Genomic DNA, 26,057 nt, shown 5'->3' with positions numbered 1-26,057 from the left:
ACTGCATTTTAATATGAACACAAAACTCATCCTGGGTCAGACTCTCCAGGAAAACTTTCTCATGATTCCTGTAGCAGTTGATTCATTCCTTGCTGCCTTAATTTTGCAGCTTTAAATGGCAGGTTCTCTGCAAAGCTATCCACTTCAAAGCTTCATAAAACAGACCTTTGAATAAATTACTGAGTTAGAAATTATACTGGCTGTGCCCAGCTCTCTGCCTGGATGTGGGAATACTTGGCACTGGGTGTGGAATTCCAAGGAAAATTGCCTCTTTGCTAGCTTGCCAAAGTGCAGTAAGAAGGAAAACTGCTGCAGATGAGCAGACATGGAAATCTCTAGTTTCCCTTTTCCAGAGAACACATCCTGAAGAACTGTTGAATATTAATACACAGTATAACTGCTGCAACGCTGGGCAAACACTGGGATCAACAGAAACTACAGTTTCTGAAGGGGATGTGTTCCAGTGTGGCAGGGGGAGACACCAGGCCACAGCACCTGCTGGAACTACTCTTAACTTCAAAATGCATCCCTGCGGATGCAATGTGGAATCGGTGGGAAGTGGGGAAGGCCCACTGTGGACATGCCATGTTGTGAGGTGGGATGCCCATGCTTCGTGTGCCAGGTGTGCTATTGAAGGTGATGAGCCCCAGGCTGTATTATTTTAGATCTTTTTTTATCTCTTTTGCAAGCTTTAGATAATATAATACTGATTGCATGACACTTCTAAGCAGTGACATAGTTGCTTTGTCTTTCACAAAGAGACAGCCCACCTCCCTCTCTATTCAGATTTTTTGTATGTGTATGTGGAGCTGACTTGTCTATAATTGTTTGCTTTCTTCGGAGTCTTTTGAAGTTTAAATCTTCAAGCCAGCTCCCTATATTAAAAATAAATTCTTCCAAGCCACCAATAAAATGTCAGCTGTGATTAAAGCCCGACTCTTCATTTTAAGACTTGTCTCCTAAGCACTGCGAGGTCACTCAATGAGTCAGCGTTTGAAAGGACCAGGACCGTTATTGTTTGGGTAAAGCCCAAAGTTCATCATTGCTTGCTTAAATGGTTTCATCACGTTTTAAATTGCTTTGCATTGTGCTGAAAAAAATGTAAACTGCAGGAATGATTTGGCAGAGAACTTGTGATATTTCAGGCACCTCAAATCTTGAAAAAACCCTCTGTATTAATATCGAAGTTGGTATTTCTGGTAAGAAAAAGCTTTACCTCCTGTGTAGTAAAGAGGAGGGTGAAGTGGGAAGCTGTGTTTGAGGCATAAACTTTCAACTGTGTTCTCTTAAAATAAAGCTTGGGAACTGTAAAATCTCCAGACAAGGGCTCTGTCCTTTGTACAGTGCCAAAGTCTGATAGGGCTTTCTAGACACATGAACTTTATTAATTTTATTTACTTTATTAAAATAGTCAAAAAATAGAACAGAACATTAAGCTGCAAGGAAAGGCCTTGAGGAGCGAGTCAATACTATTTTGAAAACTATTTGTGGAGCCTGCTTATATTTTTGTGCACATTAATTGTAACAGTCTTTAATTACATGAATACATTTTATTTTGTCACTTTTCCTCCCTGCTTGCTGCAGTGCACACTGTTGGGAGTATTTGGAGGCAATTAATCACACCAGAGCAGCAAATAACTTTGAGCAGGATTCTGCCTCTGTCTCCAGCCTGTGCCAGTCCTGGATCTCCCCGTTCTCTCTGCCCTTTTCCTACATTCCTAATTAACTCCTGCTTCAGTTCCTCACTCCTCCATGCAACCCAAAACCCTTTGTCTCAGTGCTGGCTGGAGAATTGGGCCTTGGTGTTGAGGAGGGATCCAGGAGCAGCAGTTGAATGTCTTGCCCTCCTGCAGTGGAGGCTGGTCGGAGCAGAGGCGGGAGTTCAGATCATTTAGCTGCCACCATCCCCCCCCGGAACGTGCTCAAGTGGGGATAATCAGAAATTGAAATGGTATGAAATCTGTTGTAAATTCTGACAAGTTTCAAGAGTTCTCCTCCTTACACTCTCGGGCTTCCCTAACAACCTTTGATCTTTTGTTAAGCATCAGTCAAAGCTCCGGTGCTTCTCTCGGAAGTGGACAGGTGCATTTAGTGAGCCCACCTTTCCCGGACCGGGTGTGTGCTGAGCACGCCCGGTGGCGAGTCCGTGCGGGGAGCGGCGGGTCCGCCCGGGCGGCTGCGGGTGGAGCCCTGGAGCCGCGGGAGCTCCGGCTGCCGCGGGAGCGCTGCAGCTCGGCCCGGCAGCGATTCGGGGCGCTGCTGCTGCTCCGCGCTCTCCGTGGCTGCTGCTGGGAACCCGGCCGCTCACGGTGATCACATTCCTGCCCAGATCCCCTCCGCGTGGCGCTGGCTGGGGCTGTTCCAACCCTCTCCGCCTGCTGCGGGGCGCGGTTCACCCGCTCCATGACGGTAAAACGCGGCTTTGGAGCATCCTGGGCCTCCCTCCTCCCGGTGACCCTGCGGTGAAACCCCCCCCGGGGCCGCACGCCGCTCCCCGCCGGTTATGGAACACCCCAACGGCGAGGGCCGGGGACGGAGGCGGCTCCGCCGTGCACGCTCGTTCCGGCTCTACCGCGCTCGCACGGGGAGGCGGCGAAGCGCGCCCGCCCCGAAACAGCCCCGTCCCTGGCAGCCTCACCTGCCGCTGGCCCGGGGAGGGGGCGGCCGGGCGGGTCCGCGCTGGCCGTGCCGGCTCTCTCCCGGCCGCGGCGCGGCGGGGCGGGGCGGGGGGCGGGCGCGGCAGCGCCGCTCGCTGATTGCAGGGCGGGCGCTGCCAGTCCGCCGCCTCCCCCGCGCCAGCCGCGTCCCCGCGCCGGAGCCGCACGGCCCAGCAGCGAGCGCCCAGCCCGGCCCGGCCCCGCCAGCCGCCCCCCATGGAGGAGCAGCCCCACCACCACCACCACCACCACCACTATTACTACTACGGCCACCACCACCACCACGCGCAGAGCGCCTACCTGCCGCCGCCCGACGGCCGAGCCCAGCCCAAGCCGCCGCTCCGCCACGAGCACAAGCACGGCGGCCCGCAGCACACGGAGGCGCCGAAGCGGAGACCAGGTTGGGGCGGGCAGCGGGACGGGGCCTGTGACCTTCGCGGGGCGGCGGCGGCTCCCCCCCCCCCCCTTCCTCCTCCTCCTCCTCCTCCGCCGCCGCCTCCCCCGGCCCGGCTCGAAGCTTCTCCGCCGCGCTGGGGCCGCTTCCTGTCCGCCATGTTGGGGCTGCGGGAGCCGCGGGCCCGCCGGCACCGCCGCCCGCCGGCACGTGGGGCCGGGCCGCGCTGCCGCCGCCGGCCGGGTCCCGGGGGCGCGGGGGGGCGCGGGGGGCGGCCGGGCGATTGATGAGCGCCAGGATCAATGAGTCAGAGCAGACGGAGGGGCCCGGCGCGGCCCCGCCGGCGGCGGCGGCGGCGGGAGGCGGCGCGGCCCGGCCCGGCCCGGCCCAGGGCGCTCGGCCGCCTCCTCTCCGCCGGGGCCGGGGCTGCCGCCCCCGGGCCGTGCCGAGCCGCCGCTGGCCGGGCGGCAGAGCCGCAGAGGCGGTGGCCGGGCAGCGGCGCGGGGGGAGCCGATCCCGGGCAGGGCCGGAGCCCTCGCCGCGCTCCTGGGGGGCTCCCCGGCTCCAGCAACCCCTTTTGGGGGGGCTTGTGCGGGGTCAAAGCGAGTGCGTGGCCACCAGCCGGCTGGAGTGCCGCGTACATTTTTTTTTTTTTTTCTTCCCTTGAATTTTCCTTTTACATAACGAGGTGGGAGGGGGCCTGGCAGCAGCAGAGCGGGGTCGGCAGTGCCCCATGTGCAGCCTGGGCAGGCAGGGAGGGACCTGATCCGGTACACGCTAAAATAAGTTACCGAGCAAAAATAAGTTGAGTAGTCATTTCACTGTTTGCAGCGTGCCCAGGGTTTTAATATGTGCCTAGGCTGGCACCCCTCCCTTTCCAGCTCTGAAACGGTTTGTGAGCTTGCCAGATCCTCTTCACCTGTTCTTCTTACCATCGTGGTTTTTTCTCTCCCCCCTAAATTTTGGTTCCTGCACCTCCATGTCCAGGCCAAGGCCAGCTGTGCCAAATGTTGATTTGGAGAAAACTCAGGCAGCTGAGCTGTGAATACTTGAGGATTGGAACTAGAAACTGCTGACACACTGACTTACTGAAATGGATTTTGTTCTTCATTTTATTCTTTCACTCCTCATCTGCAATGGTCTTATGACCACTCTTATTGTTTTGTTTCGTTAACAAGTGGTGTCAGAAGTCTTGAGTCATACAAGGTCAGCTGTAACATGCTGCTCTTGAGAGGGCTTCCTCTTCACGCTATTCTGAAATACTTAATTTTAGAGGATCCCACTGTACTAGTTCTCTCTGGGGTGAAGTATTTATGGTTAATTTTCTTAACAACATATTTGAAAGCTATAGTGGAAGTTGTGGTGGTTACAGATACTTGCATGTAGTAAAATCCTTTTTGATCCCCCTCGGCAAACTCAGTTGTGGAATTTCTGTAAAGGTTCCTACAAGGATTCTTGTGTTCCCGACTTGCACAGAACTTGAGCTGTTACATCTGCCAGACATCTGAGGCTCCAGGATGTGAGGGTAACAATGATTTTTAGTTACAGCAGTTAATTTCAACAACATCAGCAACAACAAAAACATTCTTTTTCAAGCTGGAGTTTTGCCCGCTCCAGTTGTTGAGGGACTCCCTTTCTGTGCTGACTCCGTGCCACCGTGGCTGCAGATGGAGCCTTAGGTGGGTCAGTGGTTGTGGGGGATGTAAGGCTTTCCAGCCTCGGGAAGGAGGACGGATGAGTCAGAGGAGCAGCAGTAGGAGGGATCCCTCTGCTCCGTCCGCAGCTGGAGTGCATTTGTTAAGCAGGGCACAGTGTGCTCTCCCTGTCTCCCAGTGGGGCTCCAGGGCTTCTCTTGGGGCATTGTAGCCAGGGTCCTCGAAAGCAGCCGGCCTCTGGCCAGATATATTTAAAAGGGAAAAAACAAAGAGGAAGTTAAGTTGGTTCAGTGTGGACTGTCTGGGCTTCCAGTTCTGCTTGAACTGCACTCCCAATATTTCCTTCAGAGCCATAAGGCCTAGAAGTGAACTTCAGAAGGAAAAATGAAAGCTGAGTGTACAGCACAGTCTCATGGTTTTGTGAGTTGGAGCCCTCAGCAGGTACTTGATTTCTCGGGTCTCCAGCTCATACCAGCTCTCTTGGGGACTCTGAAATACTAGTTTCTCAGTGGGCAAGAGATCAGTTCCTGGTGGCAGCAGACGGGTGCTTACAGGGGTGCATTTCTTCTCAGTTTTGTCACCTTTTCAGTGCAAAAGAGCACGTGTAGGGAGGTGCTGGTTCACTATCTTGAAATGTGGTGAGGAGATGCGGTCACATTTTCTTCCCTCCATCTTCCAACTGGACTTGCACATGTCCTTTTGGAAATCCTGCCTTTTTCTTTTTTTTTCTCCCCACCCCTCTACTGAGATGGCATTTGGGAGGAGGGTGGGAAGGAGGACTGCTGGTGTTGCAGGCCCAGGAGCTGATGGAAATGGTAGTTGTCCCTTGTTCACAGTGTGTATTCTGAACCTCCACAGATCTTGTCACAAAGGCAGCAGATCCCGCTGTCTTGAAGCATCCTGGGAATTAATTTTTTCCTCTCTGTGACCTGGAAATAGTAGCTGATGAAATAGCTCCCCAGCTTGCCAGAGATCTTCAGTACAGTATATTTTCCTGACATAGTATCTGTATTTTGTTTTGCTTTGTTATGTTATCTGTGTGTCACTCAGTTATGTGAGAGTCAGTCACGTCTGGTCCTTTCTGCTTAACCCTTCTTGCTGTGGGTTCCAGCAAATAAATTTATGCTGTTTTACCTCAGAGACTAGATATTTTCCTATTTTAAAATGTCTGCATGAGGAAACTGGGTATGTTTGGGGCTGACTACAGCTTTCTGCAATGACAAGTCTTAACATTTCACATTCTAATTCTTGCCTTTTGCTGTTTTTGGCTTCCTTCTAGGCTACGGAGAGCTAAATGGTAATGCAGGAGAACGAGAAGTGTCACTAAAGGGCCTGTGCTCTGATGAAGCCACCACCCCAGGATCCAGGGTACCCAATGGCAGCCAGCAGCTTGTAGATTCTAATGTCACCCCAAAGCAGACTGTGAAGGCCAGTGCTTTGGGGAAAGCTGGAATCAAAACCAAGAACTTCATTCAGAAAAATAGCATGGACAAAAAGAATGAGAAGTCCTACGAAAACAAACACAGAGAAAACCAGTCCTCAGACAAGCCAGAGGGAGTGGCTATTCCAAACGGTGTGGTGACCAATAATTCCAGCTACATCACAAATGGCTACGTAGGCAAAGGGGCCGACAACGATGGTAGTGGCTCCGAGAGTGGATATACTACGCCTAAAAAAAGGAAAGGCAGGCGCAACAGTGCCAAGGGTTGCGAGAACTTGAATCTAGTACAGGACAAAATAATGCAGCAGGAGGTCAGCGCACCAACCTTGAAACAGGAACTTGAGAGTTTCAAGCCTGATTATAGTGAACAAAAGGGGAACCGAATTGAAAATACTAAGCCTGTTTGGAAATACGAGGCTGGGGCCGGTGGAGCAGGCCGGGGAAAGCCTGGGCTCGGGGACGTACCGCGGAAAAACTCTGATGCCAAACCTGGGATTAGCAGCAAGAAGTTTGATGACCGGCCCAAAGGGAAGCACACATCGTCGGCTACGTCTAAAGAGGACTCATGGACCTTATTTAAACCACCCCCAGTTTTTCCAGTGGACAATAGCAGTGCTAAAATTGTTCCCAAAATTAGTTATGCAAGTAAAGTTAAAGAAAACCTCAACAAAGCAGCTCAAACCCCATCCACATCATCCTCGTCATCCTCGTCATCTGCTGGGGAAACTCAGGCCCAAACATCAAGTCGACTGTCCCAAGTCCCCATGTCTGCTATGAAATCTGTCACTTCTGCCAGCTTCTCCAACGGGCCGATCCTCGCAGGGACCGATGGAAGTGTGTATTCCCCAGGGGCCCAGCCACTGCTCTCAACTGCTGCTAGTACTGTACCATCGACTTCCTCCGAGTCAGTACCCCAGGACATGAGTACAACTTCGACAGCCCTCGAACAAAAGAAATCTGGCCTTTTTATCTACCCTTCAAATATGCAAACTGTGCTCCTGGGGACAGCGCAAGTCGATTTCCCTTCGCAGACGAATCAGCAGAACCTGGGGGATATCTTCCAGAATCAGTGGGGCTTGTCTTTCATAAACGAGCCCAGTGCTGGACCTGAAACCGTTGTGGGGAAATCTACGGATAATCAGTTAATGGAAGTGACATTTCAAGGGGAATATCCTGCCACTTTGGTTTCACAGTGTGCTGAAATCATTCCCTCAGGAACTGAACAACCTGTGTTTCCTAAGGCTTATGAGCTGGATAAACGGACTAGCCCTCAAATTCTTAGTGCTATTCTTAAGCCTGGGACTGCTGTTGAGGGTGGTGTCTTAGCTTTGGAGTCGCATCACACAGGTGACCTACAAAAGGCAGACACCGGTAGCCAAGGTGCTTTAGTGTTTCTTTCAAAAGACTATGAAGTAGAGAATCCTCTGGCCTCTCCTACGAACAATTTGCTAGCCTCCGCCAAAGAACAGAGGTACCAGAGAGGCCTAGAAAGGAAAGATAGCTGGGGTTCTTTTGACCTGAGGGCTGCTATTCTATATCACACTAAAGGTAATGGCTTAACTTGCTGCCTAAGGGCGTTCTCTTATTTTTTTTCATTTTTTTTTCTTTTTATTAGTGCAATATTCTAACATGATAAGTTCCTTCCAGAAATTCTAATTGTTTTAACAACGACGTTTTCTTTGCTTGCCGATCTCTCGTGGCAATAATGGTTTGGGGAAGTTACTCAAAGGGTTGTTTAATTAATGTTAAGAGGTATTTGTTTCTCTGTTCCCATGGACAGGCATGAGTGATGTTGATAGGGATGATACTTAGCAGGTCCTCCTAAGCATTGGAAGGAGTTAAACGTGTAGGTTCAGCTGCTCTGTTCCAGATGTACCAGGTGATATTCTGTCCCTGTGAAGGCTTCATAGTCTGTACTCACACCTCTGCCACCAAAGTGTTGCAGCTTCTCCCCTGGGCAGATCAGACCATGAAATCATGGCTTTGAAGGAAGAAAAAATTATTCCTACAGCTGTAGGTGTGATTTATTTTTTAAAGTGTGCCCCACACACACTTTTTCCCTGCCCTTGAGTATTACAGCAACAGCAAGACCAATCTTTTCTTATCAGCTCCTCTGTAAGCTGCAGATTGAATTCTCTCCTTGTCTTTGTAGACCACATCTTTCAGATGATTTTATTGCTTTCATGGAGTCCTTTGTAGTCCAGCTCCCTTTTTCTCCTGTTTTTTTGAGATTGAAATGACTCAAACACGATACAGACACTTTAAAATGGGAACGAAGAGAGGGAAGCCTGTGGGATGGTTTGCTTTCTGCTTTAGCCTCAGCCCCAGAAGCTCTGAGGTCTTGGGGCAGTTCTTGGCTTTTGGTGGTGGCTCAGTGCTAACAGGAGCCTGGTTGTGTGTTCCCTTTTGTCACAGTGTTATTTACACACTCTTGACCAACACAGGGGCAGTCCCTTTTTTTTGACCCCCTTCCCTCTCCCTGCACCCCTCTACCCTGAAGGGAACAAAGTGATCATCCTTTTTTTGTTTAGTATTCCACATGCATACAGGGATAATGTCTTGCTCCCCTCTGCTGAGGGTTGGTACTTGGTTGGCTTTGGCAAATTTGCTGTTTAGACCCACTGCAAAGTTCTTGAATTACTACTTCACAAACTCTGTATAGCATAAACTCAGATGCCTTCCTATAGTAATGACAAGCCCAGTCATTTAAAAATAATAACTCCAAATATTTTTTCCAGGTCATCTCCCTCTCAAGATGTTTACATTTCAAGCTCTAATATTCTTGAGAGCAGTGTTCATCAACTGATTTTATCTGGGTCCTCTCCCTTCTACTCAGTTTATTCCAGCATTAAAGCAGGCTTTCTGTTCTCATTTTTTGTGTCTGCTTGCGGCCTAAATGCCAGCTTCCCATCAGAAAATAGGAGTATCAGAAAGCATAACATGGAAGAAAATCCTCGGTGATATTTTTCTTAATTTTGCAAATATTCCCTAGATTTCTGTTAGCCTCTCTCTTTTTGTCAGCCTGAACTTGTGGAAAAGCAATTGTGCTGCCAGCAAGGCTCATCAGCTCTCCCATTCTCACTTGCTGTGAAAGGCAGAAACAATAGGAACAACAGGAAAATAAAGAACACTCCCATCCCATGTCCTCTCAAGGAGGTGTTAACTTCAAAGCCTGGCTGCTGTTGAGCTCTTCTAGACACGGGAGTTAATTACATTTGTTGGCAAGAATGGCCACTTAAAGCACCCGTTAAAATACTGTTCTCTGCTCTTCTGCATGTGAATAGTCTTGCTTTGAGCATCCAGAGCAAACATCCTTACGATGGCCTGGGGATACCCGATCCTGCCCCAGCACTCATCTCTGCTAATTTCTTTTTCAGGCTACGTGTGTGCCATTTTCAAGGTGTTATTCAGGGGTAAAAGATGATGGATGTTTCTAATCAGCATTGTCATTAATGCAGTGATGGGGTGCTCCAAACAGCTTGGGCTTGTCTTTCCTCCTATTTAGAGTTCAAAAGCTGCTTTACAAAGCAAGAGATCATTCCCCGGTCTTAGTACTTCTGTGATGATGAGTGTTGCATTTCACCCTTGGGGTGAGTTGGGTTAAGGAATATTTGGAGGAACGGTGCTTCCTGTCCTCTCTCCGTGGCCGTGGTCCTGCAGCCAGAGCCCATCGTGTACTGTAAAATGCCTCAAAACCGGAGCTGTGGGGTGCGTTAGCAGGACGGCAGTGTGGGGGTTAATTCCCACACTGTTCTCTCCGTTTATCTTGGGCTGTTTTCCTGAGGTCCAGCTCCAAGCCAGCCAGTTCCTCTGAGTAGGAAAAGAACGATTTCACTCAGTTCCTTTTTCACAAGCTGCCTTTTCCTCCTTGCTTGGGAGAGCTCGTGGGTTTGCCTGGGTCGGTGTTAGGGCATTCCGGGCAGTTGGGTCCTCAGACTGTTTGGTTTTGATTTTGAGAGTCGGGTGAACTTCTCCCTCTCAGATTGATCTGTTTGCTTTTGAGCAAAGTCTCGGTAGTTTGATCTTTGCATCTGCCCTGCCCTTGGGGTTATGAACACAAAGAGAAACGATCACAGGACAAGGACAGGGGTGAGTATGGAGCACTATGGGGTCCTGCTGTGTTCCCTACTCTGAGCTCCGTGTGCAGTAGTTCAGTGCAAGGATGAAGCTCTGGGTGTTGCAGTCAAGAATGAGCTGTAGTGTGAGTGGTTGGGGTGCTTTGAATGTCACAACTGTGCACCCTTTTATGCACTGTGCCTGTAACTGTGGCCAGGTTGTGTGGATCCTCATTCTGGGCTGTAAATTTCTCTGGGAAAGCCTCCAGCTTACTCAGTAGCTTTGTTCCAGCAAACCAGGCTTTCCTATGCGTGGTTTGCCCAGCGACTGCACAGGACATTATAAACTATAATTGCTTCACAGCTTCCCCGTGGAAAGATGGATGGAGGAGGTGGCACCCAGAAAAGACTGTAACTCACCACAGTATCCCTGAGTGCTGGCAAGGCTGTGCTGTGCTGGGGTGTGAGGCTGGGTGGCTGCAGAGCACAGCAAAGTCCTGGTGGATTCCTGTGTTCTTTTGCCTGTGCTGGGGTGTGAGGCTGGGTGGCTGCAGAGCACAGCGAAATCCTGGTGGATTCCTGTGTTCTTTTGCCTGTACCCAGAGTGCTTTTTCCCCAGAAGTCAGAGCACTGGGAACATTTAGGCAAGGATGATGATGATGCACCCTCTTGTTCATCTCTTGGAAGCTTTTCCTGTTGGTTTCCTTGTACCCCTGCTTCATGCCTTGCTTCTTCTTTATTTTTTCCTCTGTTTAAAGGGCAGAAAGACTTCCTTGATCATCTGATCTGCTTGAGTGTAAAACACGATCCTTCAATGTGGCTGCCTTCATTGACAGCCCGTGCCTCTCGGTGTTTGTGACAGTGCCTTGAAACACTCACGGGTGACAGATCTCATTTACCAAGGGAGATCTGATTTAGCTCGGTGCTGGTGGGCCTGCTCTGGATGTGCTTGGAGACAGGGATGGGCTTCACATGGGAGACTGGAAGGCCCAAGAAGAAGTGGTGCTCTTGCTTCGAGTCATTGTCCCCTATCTAGGTTAGAGTTGAACTTCTGCCTTTGTGTGACATTGCCAAAATCCTTATCTTTTTGAGGTAAAGCTGATTCTTGCAGATATTTTGGTCCTTCAGATAAGGAGGTTGAGTATATGTCAGCTTTACTTGCATTGAAACCAGCATCTTCTTACTGCTTTAGTCCTCCTTTTAATGACAGCTGGATGAAACACTTCATATCAGAATAATTGTCAATGCTTTGGAGAATTTTGTCATGTTCAGGCAGTTGCAGTCTTCCAGGTCAGGCTGTCACTAACACTGAGCTCTAAATGGCAAGCTTTGTGGTGGGAAGCTCAATAATTTGCTTGTCCTGAGCTAAAAAGCAAATAATTGAGGCCTCCAGCTCAGCTGCACAGCAGCGAAGACCACATGGGTGGAGGAGAGGGACCTGCAGGGTTTCCCTTGTTCTCTTGCCCCTGAGTTTCTGCCTGTGCTGCCGCTTTGTTCCTTCTCAGCATCTCGGTGACAGCAGCATCTCTGCTCGCGTGAAGAAGCAGGAGAGCAGCATGGAAAATAGAGCAAGGCAGTGTGGGCCAGCCAGGAGTGGCATTCGCCAGAATGGTGAACTGGGTCAGAAGAAATAGCAGAGCTGTGAATTCAGCAATTTTCATCCTTTACATCAGGAGAGGGGGGAAAAAAAAAGCCTTGGTGTCCCATCCCCCCTTGGTGGGAAGGGGTTAGAGCTCGCTCTGTTGGTTATGGCCTTGTGGGGCCTGAGCTGTGGGGCAAAAGCTGATTTAATTCTCCTTCCAGTCCCTGCTCTTTCCAGTTGTCAGGATGAGTACAGTGTATGCTGTGCAGCCATGAGTCTCCACAGCTTTACTTACTCTTTGCTTTGTTTCCAGGGCAATCCCCATACTTAATCATTGTCCTGCAGATACAAACAGAAAAAAATCAGATGAGAATGGTCCCTTCTTGTTATTTCTTTAGTGTTGTATTTTAGGGAGAATTTTGGGATTTATAAGGACAGTGAAATAGTAGCATGGCATTGTGCAGACACTTCTGTTAGCAGGGACTGCCTCTCTAGCAAGGAAAATGTGTGTAAAAGTGCCTGTCTTAGCAAGTTATTACAGAAACACTTCTTTCCCCTCCAAGGTTGTGTACCAGTCCTGCTGTAAAGTTTATTGACCTATGAGGAATCCCGGCACTATTCACCGGAGTGTGCCTTAGTCTGTTCCTGACATCAAAGCTTTCCTCCAGTGACCCTTTGTTTCAGTGATAGTCCCCAGAAAAATGCTTTAGGTGGATGTGGCTGGGACTGTCTGCCCCAGGCAGCTCCTCAGTAAACCACGAGCCTGAGGGCTGTAGAGAGGCGAGCTAATTGTACAAAATCCTGGAAATGAGAAGTTGGAAGGGGTGCAGGAGGTGACCTTGTTCTGCCCCTGGCTTGGAGCAGGGCTGGGTTGTGCAAGGATTTGTTGATGGCATTTTCTCCAGCTGGGTTGGAGTCCACTTGAGAAGAAGGTTTGCTGTTTCCTCAGCCACATGTCTGCTTTTGGGAATGGTGGCTCCTGTTGGGAAGGTCTTTGGAAAGCAGCAGTACTGGGTTTTGGAGGCAGTATCTGAGAGACAGGACTTGGGCTGATGGTGAGGATACCCCTTTTCTTATGCAGGATAAGCAGCTGTAGGAGTCCTTTGCTTAAACTCACTCTAGAAGCTTTATCCAGGGAAGAGAGGCTCAAGAAAAGAGCTCTTTGAGCCCAAGGAAGGAGGGCTGAAAGCTCACTTGGGGCCTCTTGCATGCCCAGTGCTTGGGGGCTGTCTTTCCTTCTGCATGGCTGGAGCCAGGCATTGGGCAGCAGTGGCTCTGCTGAGCTGCCTGCTCACCAGGTCAGTCACCAAGTCACCCTGTGACAGTGGCCTTGGCATTTGTCACAGCGCCTTTTGTCAGTCATAGGTGACCACAATCTGGAACTGACAGGAAAACTCTACTGTATTACCAAGTAAAGCAGAATAAATCATATAATTCAATTTTAAGACTGAAGAAATCCCTTTTTTTCCCCTAGTTTTGTGTGGCAGTTAGCCTCGGACATTTTTTTTTCTCTTGTGAAGTTGTTTCAGTTGGTCAGTGTGCTTAACCTGTGCTGTCCCCTGGCCCTGTGCTGCCAGCTGGAGGGGAGGACCTTGCTCTGCTGATGGCAGGTGATATTTAGTAAGAGCTGTTATTGCATTTGTTTGCTGATGGTCTTTGGTTTTGTAGCTTGCTCAGGCTGAGCATCTGCCAGCCAGTGTGTCCAGGTGTCTGGGATTTCCAGGACACTTTAACACCACCCTCCCTTTCTGAAGGAGGAGAAGGGAAATTGAAGTCTGAAAAGGTTGTAAGTTTGTTAAATTTTTTTTTAAACAGAGCTTTGTCAACTTAGTAGTTTTTTTGTTGTGTTCTTAACAGTATCTCTGTTTGTATATCTGTTTATCTGTTGGTCTTATTGTCAGATATTCTTAATATGAGGAGTTCACATTGTTTCCAGAGTTAAGGCCAAATGAAGTGCACAGGACAGCGTGGTCTCTGCATGGGGGTATAGTGGTGGATGGTGCTTCAGCTCTTCCTTGTATTTGATGCTCAAATGTTGCTCTAATGTGCGGGAGCCAACAACTCGAGAGTAGTTTTCTGTCCCCTGCCTTTGGGGAAAGCTGTTAAAACGGGAGATGTTCTTTAGCTGTTAGGAAATGATGCATCAAACTGCACTGAATGGAAAACTCGCTCCACGGGAGGTAATTTTAGTAGCTGGTTCATTTTACTTCAGGGGAATCTGCATCTGGCAGATGAGGGAGGCAGTCCCTCGCCAACCTGCTTCTATCCCTGGGGTGTTAGAGGCTGGCTACTATTCCCAAAGCACTTAGGGCTCCCCAATAGAAGTGCAAAGTGTTGCTGTTACTATCCTGACGCAAAAATAACAGACCTCGTAAAATTTTGTCAGGGCCTTCCTTACAAAAGGTTTAATTGTGCAGGGAGGGCTGGCAATATTTATTTGCATGCAATTTCCTGCCCCAGGGAGCTGGAGATTGTAGCGGACAAAGGACAGATGAAGGGTTGGAGAAGGGAGGTGACTGATGGAGGTGACACTTGGCACACATCATGCTGAGGCCATGGGTTTTGTAGGGCTTTTTCTTCTTCCTTTCCCATGCTGGTTAGTTTACTTACTGCCTTGTTTTGTGCTTTACTGCACATCCCATGTAGCCTGATAATCCCTTTCCATCTCCTTTTCCTAGCCCCTACCAAGGTCCTGTCGCCCCTTCTGGCAGAAAAGAGACTTGAAAAGTGGTACTTGCAGGTTGCGTTCTGACTAAATACTCATTTTCTGTAATTTTGTCTATTGAACTTGGACACAGGGTACAGTCAGTGTCTTCATAAATATTCTAGCTCACAAAATTCCAACTTGATAGCAGCTCAAAGTAGTTGTTTTGAACAGTTACGTAAAGATGCGACTTTTCGGGGGGGGGGATATTTTAAAGGGAAGAGCCTTCTGTTTCTGTGTGAATGAAAAGAGCATTTAACTTTGTTGTTATTTCTTGGGTAAATAGAAGCACATGCTTGTCCAGGGAGAACTGGGAAGGGTTTGTCTTCAGCCTACAAATGTGTTGTAGAGGTAAATTGGGGGAACAAGTGCAAGCCAGGTGTGTGGAGCATCACACCTTGCTCCTGGACAGTGTGTTGGCAGCAGCTCTGCAGAGATGTTCACACGGCAGCCCTTGCCTGGTGCCTCAGCACACGCACGCTGTGAACCATGTGCAGCTCGCTGTGTCCAGCAGTTCTCATTTCACACACGCTAAGCATCAACTTGTAGAAATCATCTCTCCAGGCTCCTTGTTGAGGCTGTAATGTGCAAAGCAGCGTTGGAGTCAGAGTAGTAAAGCCTGAAGTTAGACTGTGATATGTAGGACTGGTGAATGGTGATGACATTTCTGATGCTCAGCTTGGCTCTCTGACCCTTAAGACCATGTTACAGCCATCCCTTTGCCTTTTACTGCTGGATTATTCATGTCAAATTTGTGTAGTCCTGTGGGCTGGCGCTGTGCTGCTGGGTTGGGATGGGTTTGGCTCTGTTTGAAAGCCTCAGCACAACTGCCACACTTGGAAAATTAAAGTGTGTTTGGAGTGGTCTCTAATGGCAGCATCAATCTGCATAATAACAATGGTCTCCTTTTGCCTCCACAGAAATGGAAGCGGTTTGGAATTTGCAGAAGCAAGGTAAGGACATTGGAAAGAATAAATGAATCAAATTGCTCTGTCTGTTGGGATGGGGGATGAGTGAGAGTGGCTTGTTTCTGTCTGGAGATGCCCAGGTTCAGTTCTTCAGCGCCTGCAGTTTGTAGTCTGGATTTATCTCCCTTTCAGATTGCTGAAAGTCAGGACAATAAGCTTTGCTATAATGGTGAGCTGCTTGGAGAGAAGCAGAGTCTCTAAAAGAGCAATAAACCTAGTGTCAAATTAGATTTAATGACTTCCCTATGTGTATACAAAATTGCTTTCTGTTTCTGGTGTTGGGTGTCACATCCAATAATAAGTTTTAAATTCTGGTGTATCCCTATGAGTCACCTGAGAAGAGGTTTTGTGTGGGAAGAGCCATACCTGGAGACCTGTGTGCTGCTGTGGGGAGCTGGCTCTGCTCTGTGGGAGCCCACCTGGCTTTGGGCTTGGCAGGCGGGGGCATCCAAAGGAAAACTCTGTTAACAGCCAGCTACCTTGTGTTTATTTTCAGCCACAGGGCCTGAAAGTAGCTTGTCCAAAATTTAGAATTCTGCTCTCTTTCCAGATCCCAAAAGGATAATCACTTATGATGAAGCCATGGATCGCCCGGATCAATGAAGGTAGCAAGACAAGACTGCCTGTTATAACCTTTCTGCAGCATTTGTGCTGTTCCTGGGGGACAAAAAGGCTTTTATGCTCCTTCTAAATCTTCAGTGCAGCAGAGGAACCATAACTAGAATCACAGGATAATATATACAAATATATATATAGTTATTTAAAAATGGCAACTGAAAGTAATTAGACTTCTTAAGGAATCTGAAAATTTATTTCAACGAGACTACACATGTGATTATTTAATCTCCGGTACTGAATAGATTTTTTTTTTCATTTTTGTTTTGTTTTGTTTTTGTTTAAAGAGTGAATGCAAGTGATTAAGGAATACAGACTCAGTTACAAGCCCGGTTTCAAAGTTCCTGCTGTCGTCTACAAGGGCAACAGCAACTCACTGGAGAGGCATTTCCACTTGACAAGGTTTCTGTTTCTTGTTCTGTGACTGTAGTGACACACTAATCACAGGGAAATCAGGATGATTCACCATCCTTCATCTCCCCTTTCCCTTCCACCTCCCCTGTTTGGTTTCTTTTTTTTTTTTTTCTGATTTGTTTTCCATTGAATGCTGGAGAAACGCCTTGAAGTTTGCAGAGTTTCTTTTTTTTTCCAGAGAATTATAATCCGCATGTTTTGCCAGGAGTAAAGCAGCAATCCTATGCTGGTGATACTGTCTTAAAAGGATCATTCTGCTGAGGGAAAGATGGTAATACTGCAGTTCTAGGATGCATGGTGAAGTCACACAGTTGACCTGGCTCCTGTTACACGTTGGACTCTTGCAACTGAAGAGTTATTTCATTTTAAAGACAACATGGAAAAATAAGCAATCTGTTTAGGCATTTAATATGGAAAAAAACCAACAAAAAAACCCATTGTTCCCACAGTTTAATGTCATTGTATTACTGGGAGCAAGAAAAAAAAAAAGACAAAAAAAAGTATCTTCTGCTTTCAACTGTAGGTGCTTCATATTTGCTCTGTCTGTCTCCTAACACTAAATGTGCTGGATTTTTTTCCCATTTTCATTGGAAAACTGAAGAGGAATTGAGTTCTGCTAACTTTTCACCCTTCTTGAATTATTTTTTCTCTTAAAAAAAAATTTCAAAATAACAAAAAAAGGAAAAAAGTTTTTAAAAAAAAAAAAAAAAAAGGGAATTTGAATCCTTTTCAATTTGTCCATAGAATGCCAATGGCTGGGCTTCCTGCCCCTTGGAAATGCTCTTTTATATTTTAATGCAGTCTGTGTATTTCTGGGCTCTGCTTCTAATTATCTCTTAATAAAAATATATTTTATTACAAAAAAAATGGAGGACTTAGGAATGAAAATAATAATTTAAAAAAATAATTAAAAAAAAGTAATCCCAGGGAAAGGAAAGCTTCCTAGCAGTGGTAGGGAAGGCTGAGCAGAGTGCAGGCTCCAGCTGTGTAACCCCTCTGTCCCGTTGCAGCTTGTGTAACATGTCCAAATCATCTGGGGGTCGGGTAGTTTTTCTGGGTTTTTTTTTTAAAGGTGGAAAGTTCACAGGGTCCAGTGCAAGAGCGGGAAATGAATAAAGCAGAAATAGGTTTGTTGACCAGCCCCAACTCCCCATGGAGCTCACCCTGGGTGTCTGTGGCCTAATCCTGGCTCCTGGGTATCCAGGTCAGCAGCAGTTGGTGTCTCCTAAAATGAGACTGGACCCTCTGGGGCATTACAAGGAGTAGATAAGCCCAAAACGTTGGGATCCCTTTGTGCTTAGATCTGTCCATCCAGCCACGGGGCCAGTGTCCGGGCCCCAGAGAGTTCCACAGGGCTCCATCCTCGGCCCTGTTCTCTCCAACATCTCATTAACAACCTGGATACCAGACTCAAAGAGATCCTAAGTTTGCTGACACACTGAACTGAGAGGAACTGGCAACTCCCTCGAGGGCAGAGGGGCCTCAACAAAGTAGAGATGGGCAATCACCAACTATTTAACAAGGGTTAGTGTTGGATTCTGCACCTGGGATGGGCAGCCCTGGATAGACTGGGGAATGAGAGGTTGGAGAGCAGTGCCATGGAAAGGGAGCTGGGGGTCCTGGTCCATGGCCATCTGGATCTGAGTCAGCAGTGCCCTGGCAGCCATGAGGGCCAACAATGTCCTGGGGGGCACCGGGTCCAGCATCACCTGTCCCGCTCTGCTCTGCACCGGTGTGGCCTCACCTCGAGTCCTGGGGGCAGTTTTGGGCACCACAAAGTGAAAAAGACCCCTACTTAGAGAGCATCCAAAGGAGACCATGAGGATGGGGAAGGGTCTGGAAGGGAAGCCTTATGAGATCACTTAGTTTGTTCAGCTGGAGAAGAGCACACTGAGAGGAGATCTCATTGTGGTCTTCAGCATCCTCCCAAGGCGCAGCAGAGGGTCAGGTACCAATCTCTTCACTCTCATGACCAGTGGCAGGGAATGGCCTGAAGCTGAGTCAGGGGAGGGTTAGGTTGGATAGCAGGAAGAGGCTCTTCACCAAGAGAGTGGTTGAGCACTGGAATGGCCTCCCCAGGGAAGTGGTCACAGCACCAATCTTGTCTGAGTTCAAGAAGGGTTTGGACAATGCTTTCAGGCACAGGGTGGGATTTTTGGGGTGTCCTGCGCAGGGCCAGCAGTTGGACTCGACGATCCTGATGGGTCTCTTCCAACTCAGAATATTCTATAATTCTATCGCTTTCTTTTTTTTCCTCTTTTTTTTATTAATTAGGAGTATGTAGCATGTGGCTTTTTTAATTGTTTTTATACTTTTAATAAGATTGTTCCTGAATGAGACGCTTATGAGTTCATGGTGGGACAATGAAACTGAATTCTGTACCTTGTGTAAGACGCTCGCTTTCTGCCACGCTTAAACATTTGACTATGGATTGCCTACTCCATTTGATGTATCCAAAGCTATATAGTATAATACTGAGTGTGATACTATATAGTCATCATGTATTGTATCAGTCCAGGTTCAGAAATGTGTGGTTGGCCAGTCGCAAATAGTTCTGTTTCACCTATAAACTGTACCACCTCGACAGGTGTGTGTAACTTTGAGATGTATAACATGTTTACAGATGTGCCCGACATCTAGTCCTCCGACGTTCCTATTTTTAATTCTGTTGAGTCTCCCAACTGCTTGCCAAAAGTTGGAATCACCTCCAGCTCTGCTGCTGAAGAGCTGGGGCATTCCTGAGCTTTAAAGTGTTGAACAAACTGGATGGTGGGGCTGGGAAAATGAAGGTGGAAGAAATGTTCTTTTTTCTTTTTTTATTATTATTATTTTCAAAAAGTTGAAGTCTAATAGCAAAGTTTCCAGTTTGTTTTACTGGCTTTAAGGCTCTGCTGTGTATTTATTTGCCTTGTGTAGTCACTTGTCGCCTTAAGGGCTGGGTTCCATTAAAAAAAAGAAAAAAAAAAAAGAAAAAAAGAAAAAAGACAAAAACACCCTGTTTTGCTTCCCTGGGGTCTGTGCTGTCCTGTCCCCCTGCCCCAGGTCCACACTCGGGGCAATGGAGGAGTTGAGCAGCACTAACCCTGCATCTCTAGAAAGGTCTGAGTCTTGCTGAATATTTGAGGACTCTGATCTTGGCCTAGTCCAGTCTGTCACCTAAATAGCAAAAGAAATGCTGAGGGAACCACAGTTCGAGCAGTGGGATGGGCTGGATCTCCCCCGATGCTCATCCCTGTGGCTTTGCCTCGCCAGCGGGACCCATCCAGAAACACCCTCGGCAGCACCTTCTCTGCTGTATTTGTGACCATCCTCTGTTCAGATGTCTGTCTGTCTGTCTCCATGAGCTCCACGGCGTGTGCTCAGCGCTAAGCAGTTAGGAATTCCTCTCTCTGAGCTCCTGTAGCTCCGGCTCCCCGGTATTTCTGGGATAGACTTGCCTAGAGCCAGGCAGGGCCATGGAAGGAGCTTCCTCGTGCTGTCGTGTAACTCACCCTGTCACTGTCTGCAGTCCTCCCCAAGTCCTCACACAATTCTTAACTGAGCACTTATTAAAAATATCTTAAGATTTAATCTGTTTTCTGATTATTTTTGTGTATGCTTATAAAAAAAAAAACAAAAAAAAAAGGAAAAAAAAAAACCAAACTGAAATTGAGCTGTGACTAATTTAGCACATTGAGATAACGATAAGGTGTTACTGATAAGTCTCACATTTTGTTTTGTTTTTTTGTTTGACTCAGAGTATTAGTACTGTAGCATAAACCAAATACAGCCCGGGAAGGGGAGCAGCAGCCTCCTGTCCCGGGTCTGCACCCGAGGGTGTCTGTGGGGGCGAGGGGCCGGCGGTGCGTGTGCGAGCATCTGACTTGTGAGGAGAGCGAGCGTGTATTTATTTGTGCCATTGTTTTCATTACACTGAGTAAAGAAAGTTTTAAAACCCCTTAAGTACGTGTAGTATTGGAAAGCGGCACTAAGGGTGAGATCATGACCTATTTTTTTATTAGCTATGAAGATACTAATTCAGGTTAAGGCTTCTCTCTCATTTTCCCATTGTGAGTCCCTTTCCTCTGGTTCCCTTTCCAAGCTGCCTGTTCACTGAAGTGAGGATTCCTGCACAGGCAGGGGCTGTCTCCTTTCTCCTCTGGTCATTCCCCACCTCTCCTTTTCTGCCAGCAGGTTCTTCTGGGTGTCTCTTGTACAGGGTCTTGTGTAATAGAGACGGGAGTGTGTGGTGCCAGCCAGATCCCGCTTGGGATCTGCATGCTCTTTGGTGGACCATGGAGTGTCCTTGTGCTCAAAGAGGTGATTTAACAACTGCTCCATGACAGTGGTTTGGGGCCTTCAGTGTCTGCTCTCTCCCACTCCACCCATCTGGTGGGTTGGCAAAGCAACGGCTTTCAAGCTTTGCTTGGAGTTTGGTTTTGGTTTAAACCCACCTTGATCCTCTGTGAAACTTGTTAGAAATCTCCTATGTCTGACCAGTGGGTAGGTCCAGGGCATGGATTCTGTCACTAACCCACTTCAAACCTTTCTGAGCTAGTAAATCCCACTTTTTGCCTTTCATAGCTGCTGTGAACTTCTTTGAAATGTGGAAAGAAACCCAATTCTCACTAGGTTGTGAGGCTGGCAGCTGGGAGCGGGTGATGGGTGAACCAGCCAGCTAAATGGAAAGGAAAATTGCTTCCTGCTAGGAAAAAAAAGAAGAGCTGGAAGTTGTCCTCCCAGTTGTGTGTGTAATTAGTGCTTTCACCTTCAAGAGAGCATTATGGTAGCACCATAGTGTCCTTTCCCAAGTGGCCAGTGGGTGATGTCAGGGACATGTGGGAGCGATGGCATTCACAGCCAGAACTGCTGGTAGTTTTCCTTTGTGTCCAGTTTTGATTCAGTAAGTTGCTGTGGTGTCCCAAGCTTTCAGGAGTCTCACCCTCTCATCCCTACAAGACTTTTGTGTCCATCCATCCGTCGTGATTTGTTTTCCTTACAGAGGCTGTTTACAAGGGAGCTGGTTGAGGTCAGGAGGGGAGAGAACAAGGATTCACCCACTTTAAAGCTGCTGCACGTTTTCACACCGGGGTGTAAGGCAGGAGAAGGGCTGGTGTGGTGGAGTAGCCAAGAAAGCCAGAGTAATTCTGGCTTTGGCCACCGCCAGAGCGTTTTTCCATGTGGGAAAACCCTAGTGCACACAGCTGGGAAGCAGGAACCTGGGCTGGTGGGAAGGAGATCTCCATGTGCTGCCTTCCAGGGATTACAGAGCTTTAGAGGTTTGCCCAGTACATGTTACACCCCAGGGTCAGGCTGGCTCCTCTGTCCTGCCTGAGATCCTCTAAAGTGGCATTGCTCAGCAACAGCAGAGTGGAGCTGTGGATGTTGGGGGAGGTGAAAGACCCCTGTGGTGGCCTCGTGTCCTGGGCATGAGCCCACTCCCTGTGCTGGGACTGGAGCAAGAGTCCTGCCTGTGCCCTGATCAGGGGATGCTGCTGACCTGGATTTATCTTGACTGTTAATCAGAAGGCTTCATACAAAGTGTCCAGAGCTCTAAAGCCATCTTGTAGGATAGCAGTGTCCCTTTTCTACAGCCTTATTAATGACTAGAGTATCTTGAAAAAGAAGGAAACAAACAACAACAAAAAAGAATTGCTCATTTCTTTCTGTGGTATGAAACTTGTGTACTGCAAACTTCTGAACATTTAGCAAAACACAACTTAGAGTTTTCTAAAAAAACAAACAAAAAGCTACAAAAAAAAACCCCCAACCTGTCTGCTTTCCATATGGTCTTTCCTCAGGTGCTAAATAAGGGTTCCAAAAATGGATACTGCTTTAGGAGTTTCTGCTTTATTCTTAAAATACATATTTTTTTGCTTAGGTGTTGTAAAGATATTTTAACAAGAATGTTTTTTTTTAATGTAAATAAGATGGTGTCTTTAATTTTTGTTTTATCTCCTTTTTGTCCATATTGAATAGTCTAATTTTCATTTTTATCCTTTTGAGAAGGACCCTCTTATGCCCTTCCCCGAAGACATTTCATTAAGTGTTGCTGCATTTAAGAACGAATCTACAACTGTTCATTGTCTTGGATTAATGCTGATGCTGCTGCTATAAGTAACCCTGAAAATCAAGAATGTGTGATGCACTTTTGTTTTTCGTTTTTGTTGTTTTGTTTTTTAGCATGACCATGTAGTTCCTCTGCGGATAGTTGAACCCTCCTGTAACACAGCCACTAACTGGGAGAGTGTAGGAACTGGGGGAGCCGGGGTGTAGGACAGGGGTGGACCTGATTTTGGTGCTGACCTATGGGAATTTCTATGCAAACGCAAGCAAAGGAGAACTCTTTAACTTGAGAGAACACTGTGCTTTTTTTTTTTTTTTTCTTTTCCTCTCCTTCCTTTTCTCAAGCTGCTATTGGAAGGGTAGTGCAAATCCCTGAGGTTTTCAGCTTCTCCTTCCTCCATGGCCGGTGGTGCGGGAAAGGTGCCTGGGTAACTTGTAAGGTAGAAAAACCTCAGTCAGCTCTTGTCTCGTCTCCGGTTTTAATATATTTGTTTTCTATTTGAATTTACCTATAGAAGGAAATTGCTCATCTCTACAAAAAGATCTTTTGAATGCTTTATCTCAATGTGAAGTTAACCAGCAGTATTAAGGATTGCGTGGCCTCCGTCCTGCCCTTACCCCAGTGCTGGGGACCCACCGGCTCCTTCTCCACCTGGGGAGTGCTTGGTGCCCGGGGTCAGATGTTTTCCAAGAAAAAAGCAAGGCGAAGCCATCCAGGCAGCCAAAACCTGCCAGTGAAAGGCTTAGGGAGCAGTGGAGGGAGGTCTCACTGCATCAAGGTGCTGCCATGAGGCACAGGCAGGTCCGGAACCTCTTCTCTTTATGGGTCACGCCTGCATCGTGGTGGGGGATGTGTACCCTGGAGGAGGAGTTTACTGGAGGGAAGAAAGGGAATTTACTTGACTATTTATAGAAGATCCTTTAGGAATATAAAGTACCTCTCTGCAAAGTGAGGGAAGAGTAAGGAAGGTCTAAAGTCACGGTAGGAAAAACACTTGGGGATTACAACTGCCTGGAAAATAGTCTGCAAATACATAGGCCAGAGCTCTCTACCTGTTTAGTTAGTTTATTCAGCATCAATTTATTTCTTTTTTGGCCAGCGTTTGCTCTTTTACACACCCAGGTGTGTGTGTACATCTGACTCAATGTGCCTTGCATGTGTGCTTAGTCTTTCTGGAGAGAGGTGATGGGGTGTGAGCTGGGGACGTGGCTGGGAGGGCCACTCCCCATCCACAGTCGAGGGTTCCTTGGTGTCCTGGTGACCCTTTGGATCGAAATGAGACCTGGACTCCAGCCTGTGTAGTGGCTGTCTTAGTTTGGGGATGAAGTCCTGTGCAGTGGCACCTGTGACTTCGGAGGGGAATGGGAGGGAGAGAAAGAAAAGCTGCTTTGCTCTTCTGCGGACAAAAAATCAGCATTGCCATGGTGTTCCTGCAGAGCCAAAACAAGCTAAGCTCTGGAACTAGCTTTGCTGGAGTTCAGGCTCCCTGTGGCACCATGATCACATTATCCAGGGGATTTATTCCCTGCCAGGTTGTGGTTCTTGTTTCTGTGGGGTTTATGAGTATTTTTTTGTAAAGGAGAAGTCAACATGCCTTGCTTGAAGTTAGCGAAATCCAAATGCTTGTGTTTGCAGTCAGTGACTCAGAACTCCAAGCTGTGCAATTCTGGGTTCTCCATCTCCCGCCCCAGTGTGTGATGATTCTGTCCGAGTCTTTCTGTACTTCTGCCACAGTAAATGTGAAAGCTTGCTTGCATTATTTTTTAGAAATGCATTTTGCACACTCGGGTTTCACTGAAGCTCCGTGAAAAGGTTAGTTTGAAGCAGATGAATAAAGCTATGCACATGTTTTGAAAGTTTAATTTGTGTCTCATTACCAGAAGTGACTTATCTGCCCTCTTTTGCATTCCTGTGCTGTCATTGCCTCCATTCTCTTCACCATCTCAGAGGGTATGATGTAAGGTGACAGTTCTTTGCTGACAGCTGTAGCAGAAAACTGGCGCTTCTTGATTTTTTTAGTAGCCTTTCTCTCTCCTTTGCTTTCTCTGTATCTCTCTGTATAGCTATATAAATATATATATTATTTTTTTATTTTAAAGAGCCTACTTTAGTAATTGAATCAGAGGGAGTGGGGTGTGCTGGCTTGTGTTTTGGATACACTTTGTGCTGTCAGATGAACCAGTGCCCTTTTTGGGGAGAGCGTGGTGATGGCACCCGCCAGTGTCCCCATGGGGACGGGGAGCTCCCACGCAAAGCAGCTTTGGGGAGGGGATGGAGACCAGTCCACTGCGCTGCAGGCCGGTGGTGTGGGCAAACTCGAGGCTTCTAATGACAAAATGAACCAAGAGGAATCCTACTGCTGTGTATTCCCACTGTGAGGCAGGAGGGACAGGGTTCCTCACTATCCCACTGCGGGGCTGGAGTGGAGACAGGGTTCCCTCCAGCCTTGGGGGTGAGAGCTTTATTTTGTTTTTGTTTTCATGCGTTGGGTGCGTTGGGTTGCAGGTACCACCTTTGGAAACATGTTGCTTAGCCCAGAGCCTGTGTGTGGGAGAGTTGGGATTTTGTGACAGGAGAAGGACCCTGACAGCTTTCTCCTCCTGTTCCCTTCGCCATGGCAGAAATTTGTACTAACTTGACAGCTTTTTTTCATACAGAACAGGGCTGCTTTTCTATCTACCATCACACGTGTACTTACACACCTTCAGAGGCTGGGAAGCCTCTGAAGGTCCTCAACTTGTTTACTGGGGGGACTGATGCCCCTCTCTCTCCCTTCCCTGAATATTTCAGTGTTAAGGGCGGTGCAAAACACAACCGCGCGCTTCGACTGCGACTGCGAGCTGGGGCCGGAGAGATCCCTGCAGGCAGAGCCGGGCGGGGTCTGTCTCCTCTCCTGCCCCCCTTCCCCTTCAATAAGTTCTCATTTTGTTCCTGGTTTGTATTCAAATCGCTGCGAGGGGTTGTGCTCTACCTGCTCAGGAGCTGAATTACCTCTGACCTGCAGAGAGGGGCAGCCCCTCTTTGGTGTCGATGTTGTAGTGTGCGACCACACGGGTCGGTAAAGGTAGTCTGTGTTTCCTTCTCCCCTCCCCGGTATTTTCCAATTAGGTGAATGCACTCTGTGTGCCCAGCTGGAAAAGCGTAGGCATTTTCCTGGTGGTGAGAGGGTGGCTAGAGGAGTTTAGTGTAAAACCTGCTGTAGCTGTGTCTGGCGCAGCCCCTTGCGCTGGTGTGGGTGATGTCACGGACTGTAAGGATAGGTAATGTCCATGAGCTGTAATGGCATGATGTATCTTTACCAATGATGTCATACTTCACACTATATGTTTTGAAAAAAGAAAAAAAAAAGAAAAAAGAAAAAAAAAACAACCTTACCTGAAATTTTGTTTATTCTGCACCAACAGGTCTTCAAAATTTATCCAAATTTTATTATTTTATCAGGAAAAAAAAAAGAAATTTGTGTAGATCAAATACGTTAAGACAGACAATAAGTGATGTAAATTGTTGAATAAAAATTTTAAAGTTT

The 26,057-nt window shown here is 47.7% G+C and overlaps 1 protein-coding gene across 2 annotated transcripts; it reads left to right on the top strand.

Moving 5' to 3' along the window:
* The first annotated feature begins 2,809 nt into the window (after positions 1-2,809).
* On the top strand, positions 2,810-26,057 carry NUFIP2 (nuclear FMR1 interacting protein 2). Of its 2 annotated transcripts, XM_082294787.1 has the most exons (5): positions 2,810-3,057; positions 5,986-7,695; positions 15,409-15,441; positions 16,007-16,061; positions 16,359-26,057. In XM_082294787.1, the coding sequence occupies exons 1-4, from the start codon at positions 2,874-2,876 to the stop codon at positions 16,057-16,059; spliced, it is 1,980 nt and encodes a 659-aa protein (XP_082150913.1). In that variant the 5' UTR covers positions 2,810-2,873; the 3' UTR covers positions 16,060-16,061; positions 16,359-26,057. The 2 variants fall into 2 exon arrangements, with proteins under 2 accessions (XP_082150913.1, XP_082150912.1); XM_082294786.1 differs by having other exon boundaries at positions 16,007-26,057.

The sequence above is a fragment of the Coloeus monedula genome (genome assembly GCF_965178545.1).
Source record: "Coloeus monedula genome assembly, chromosome: 20".
Classification (NCBI taxonomy): Eukaryota; Metazoa; Chordata; class Aves; order Passeriformes; family Corvidae; genus Coloeus; species Coloeus monedula.
The sequence above is the reverse complement of the archived record's forward strand: the minus strand, read 5'-3'. Positions and strand labels throughout refer to the sequence as shown.

Bases quoted from the DNA above. Each gene is read 5' to 3' on its own strand.
- NUFIP2 (XM_082294787.1), top strand. From the start codon at position 2,874: ATGGAGGAGCAGCCCCACCACCACCACCACCACCACCACTATTACTAC. The intron at 7,696-15,408 runs GTAATGGCTTAA...TTGCCTCCACAG, and splicing joins TATTCTATATCACACTAAAG to AAATGGAAGCGGTTTGGAAT. The intron at 15,442-16,006 runs GTAAGGACATTG...CTCTCTTTCCAG, and splicing joins TTGGAATTTGCAGAAGCAAG to ATCCCAAAAGGATAATCACT.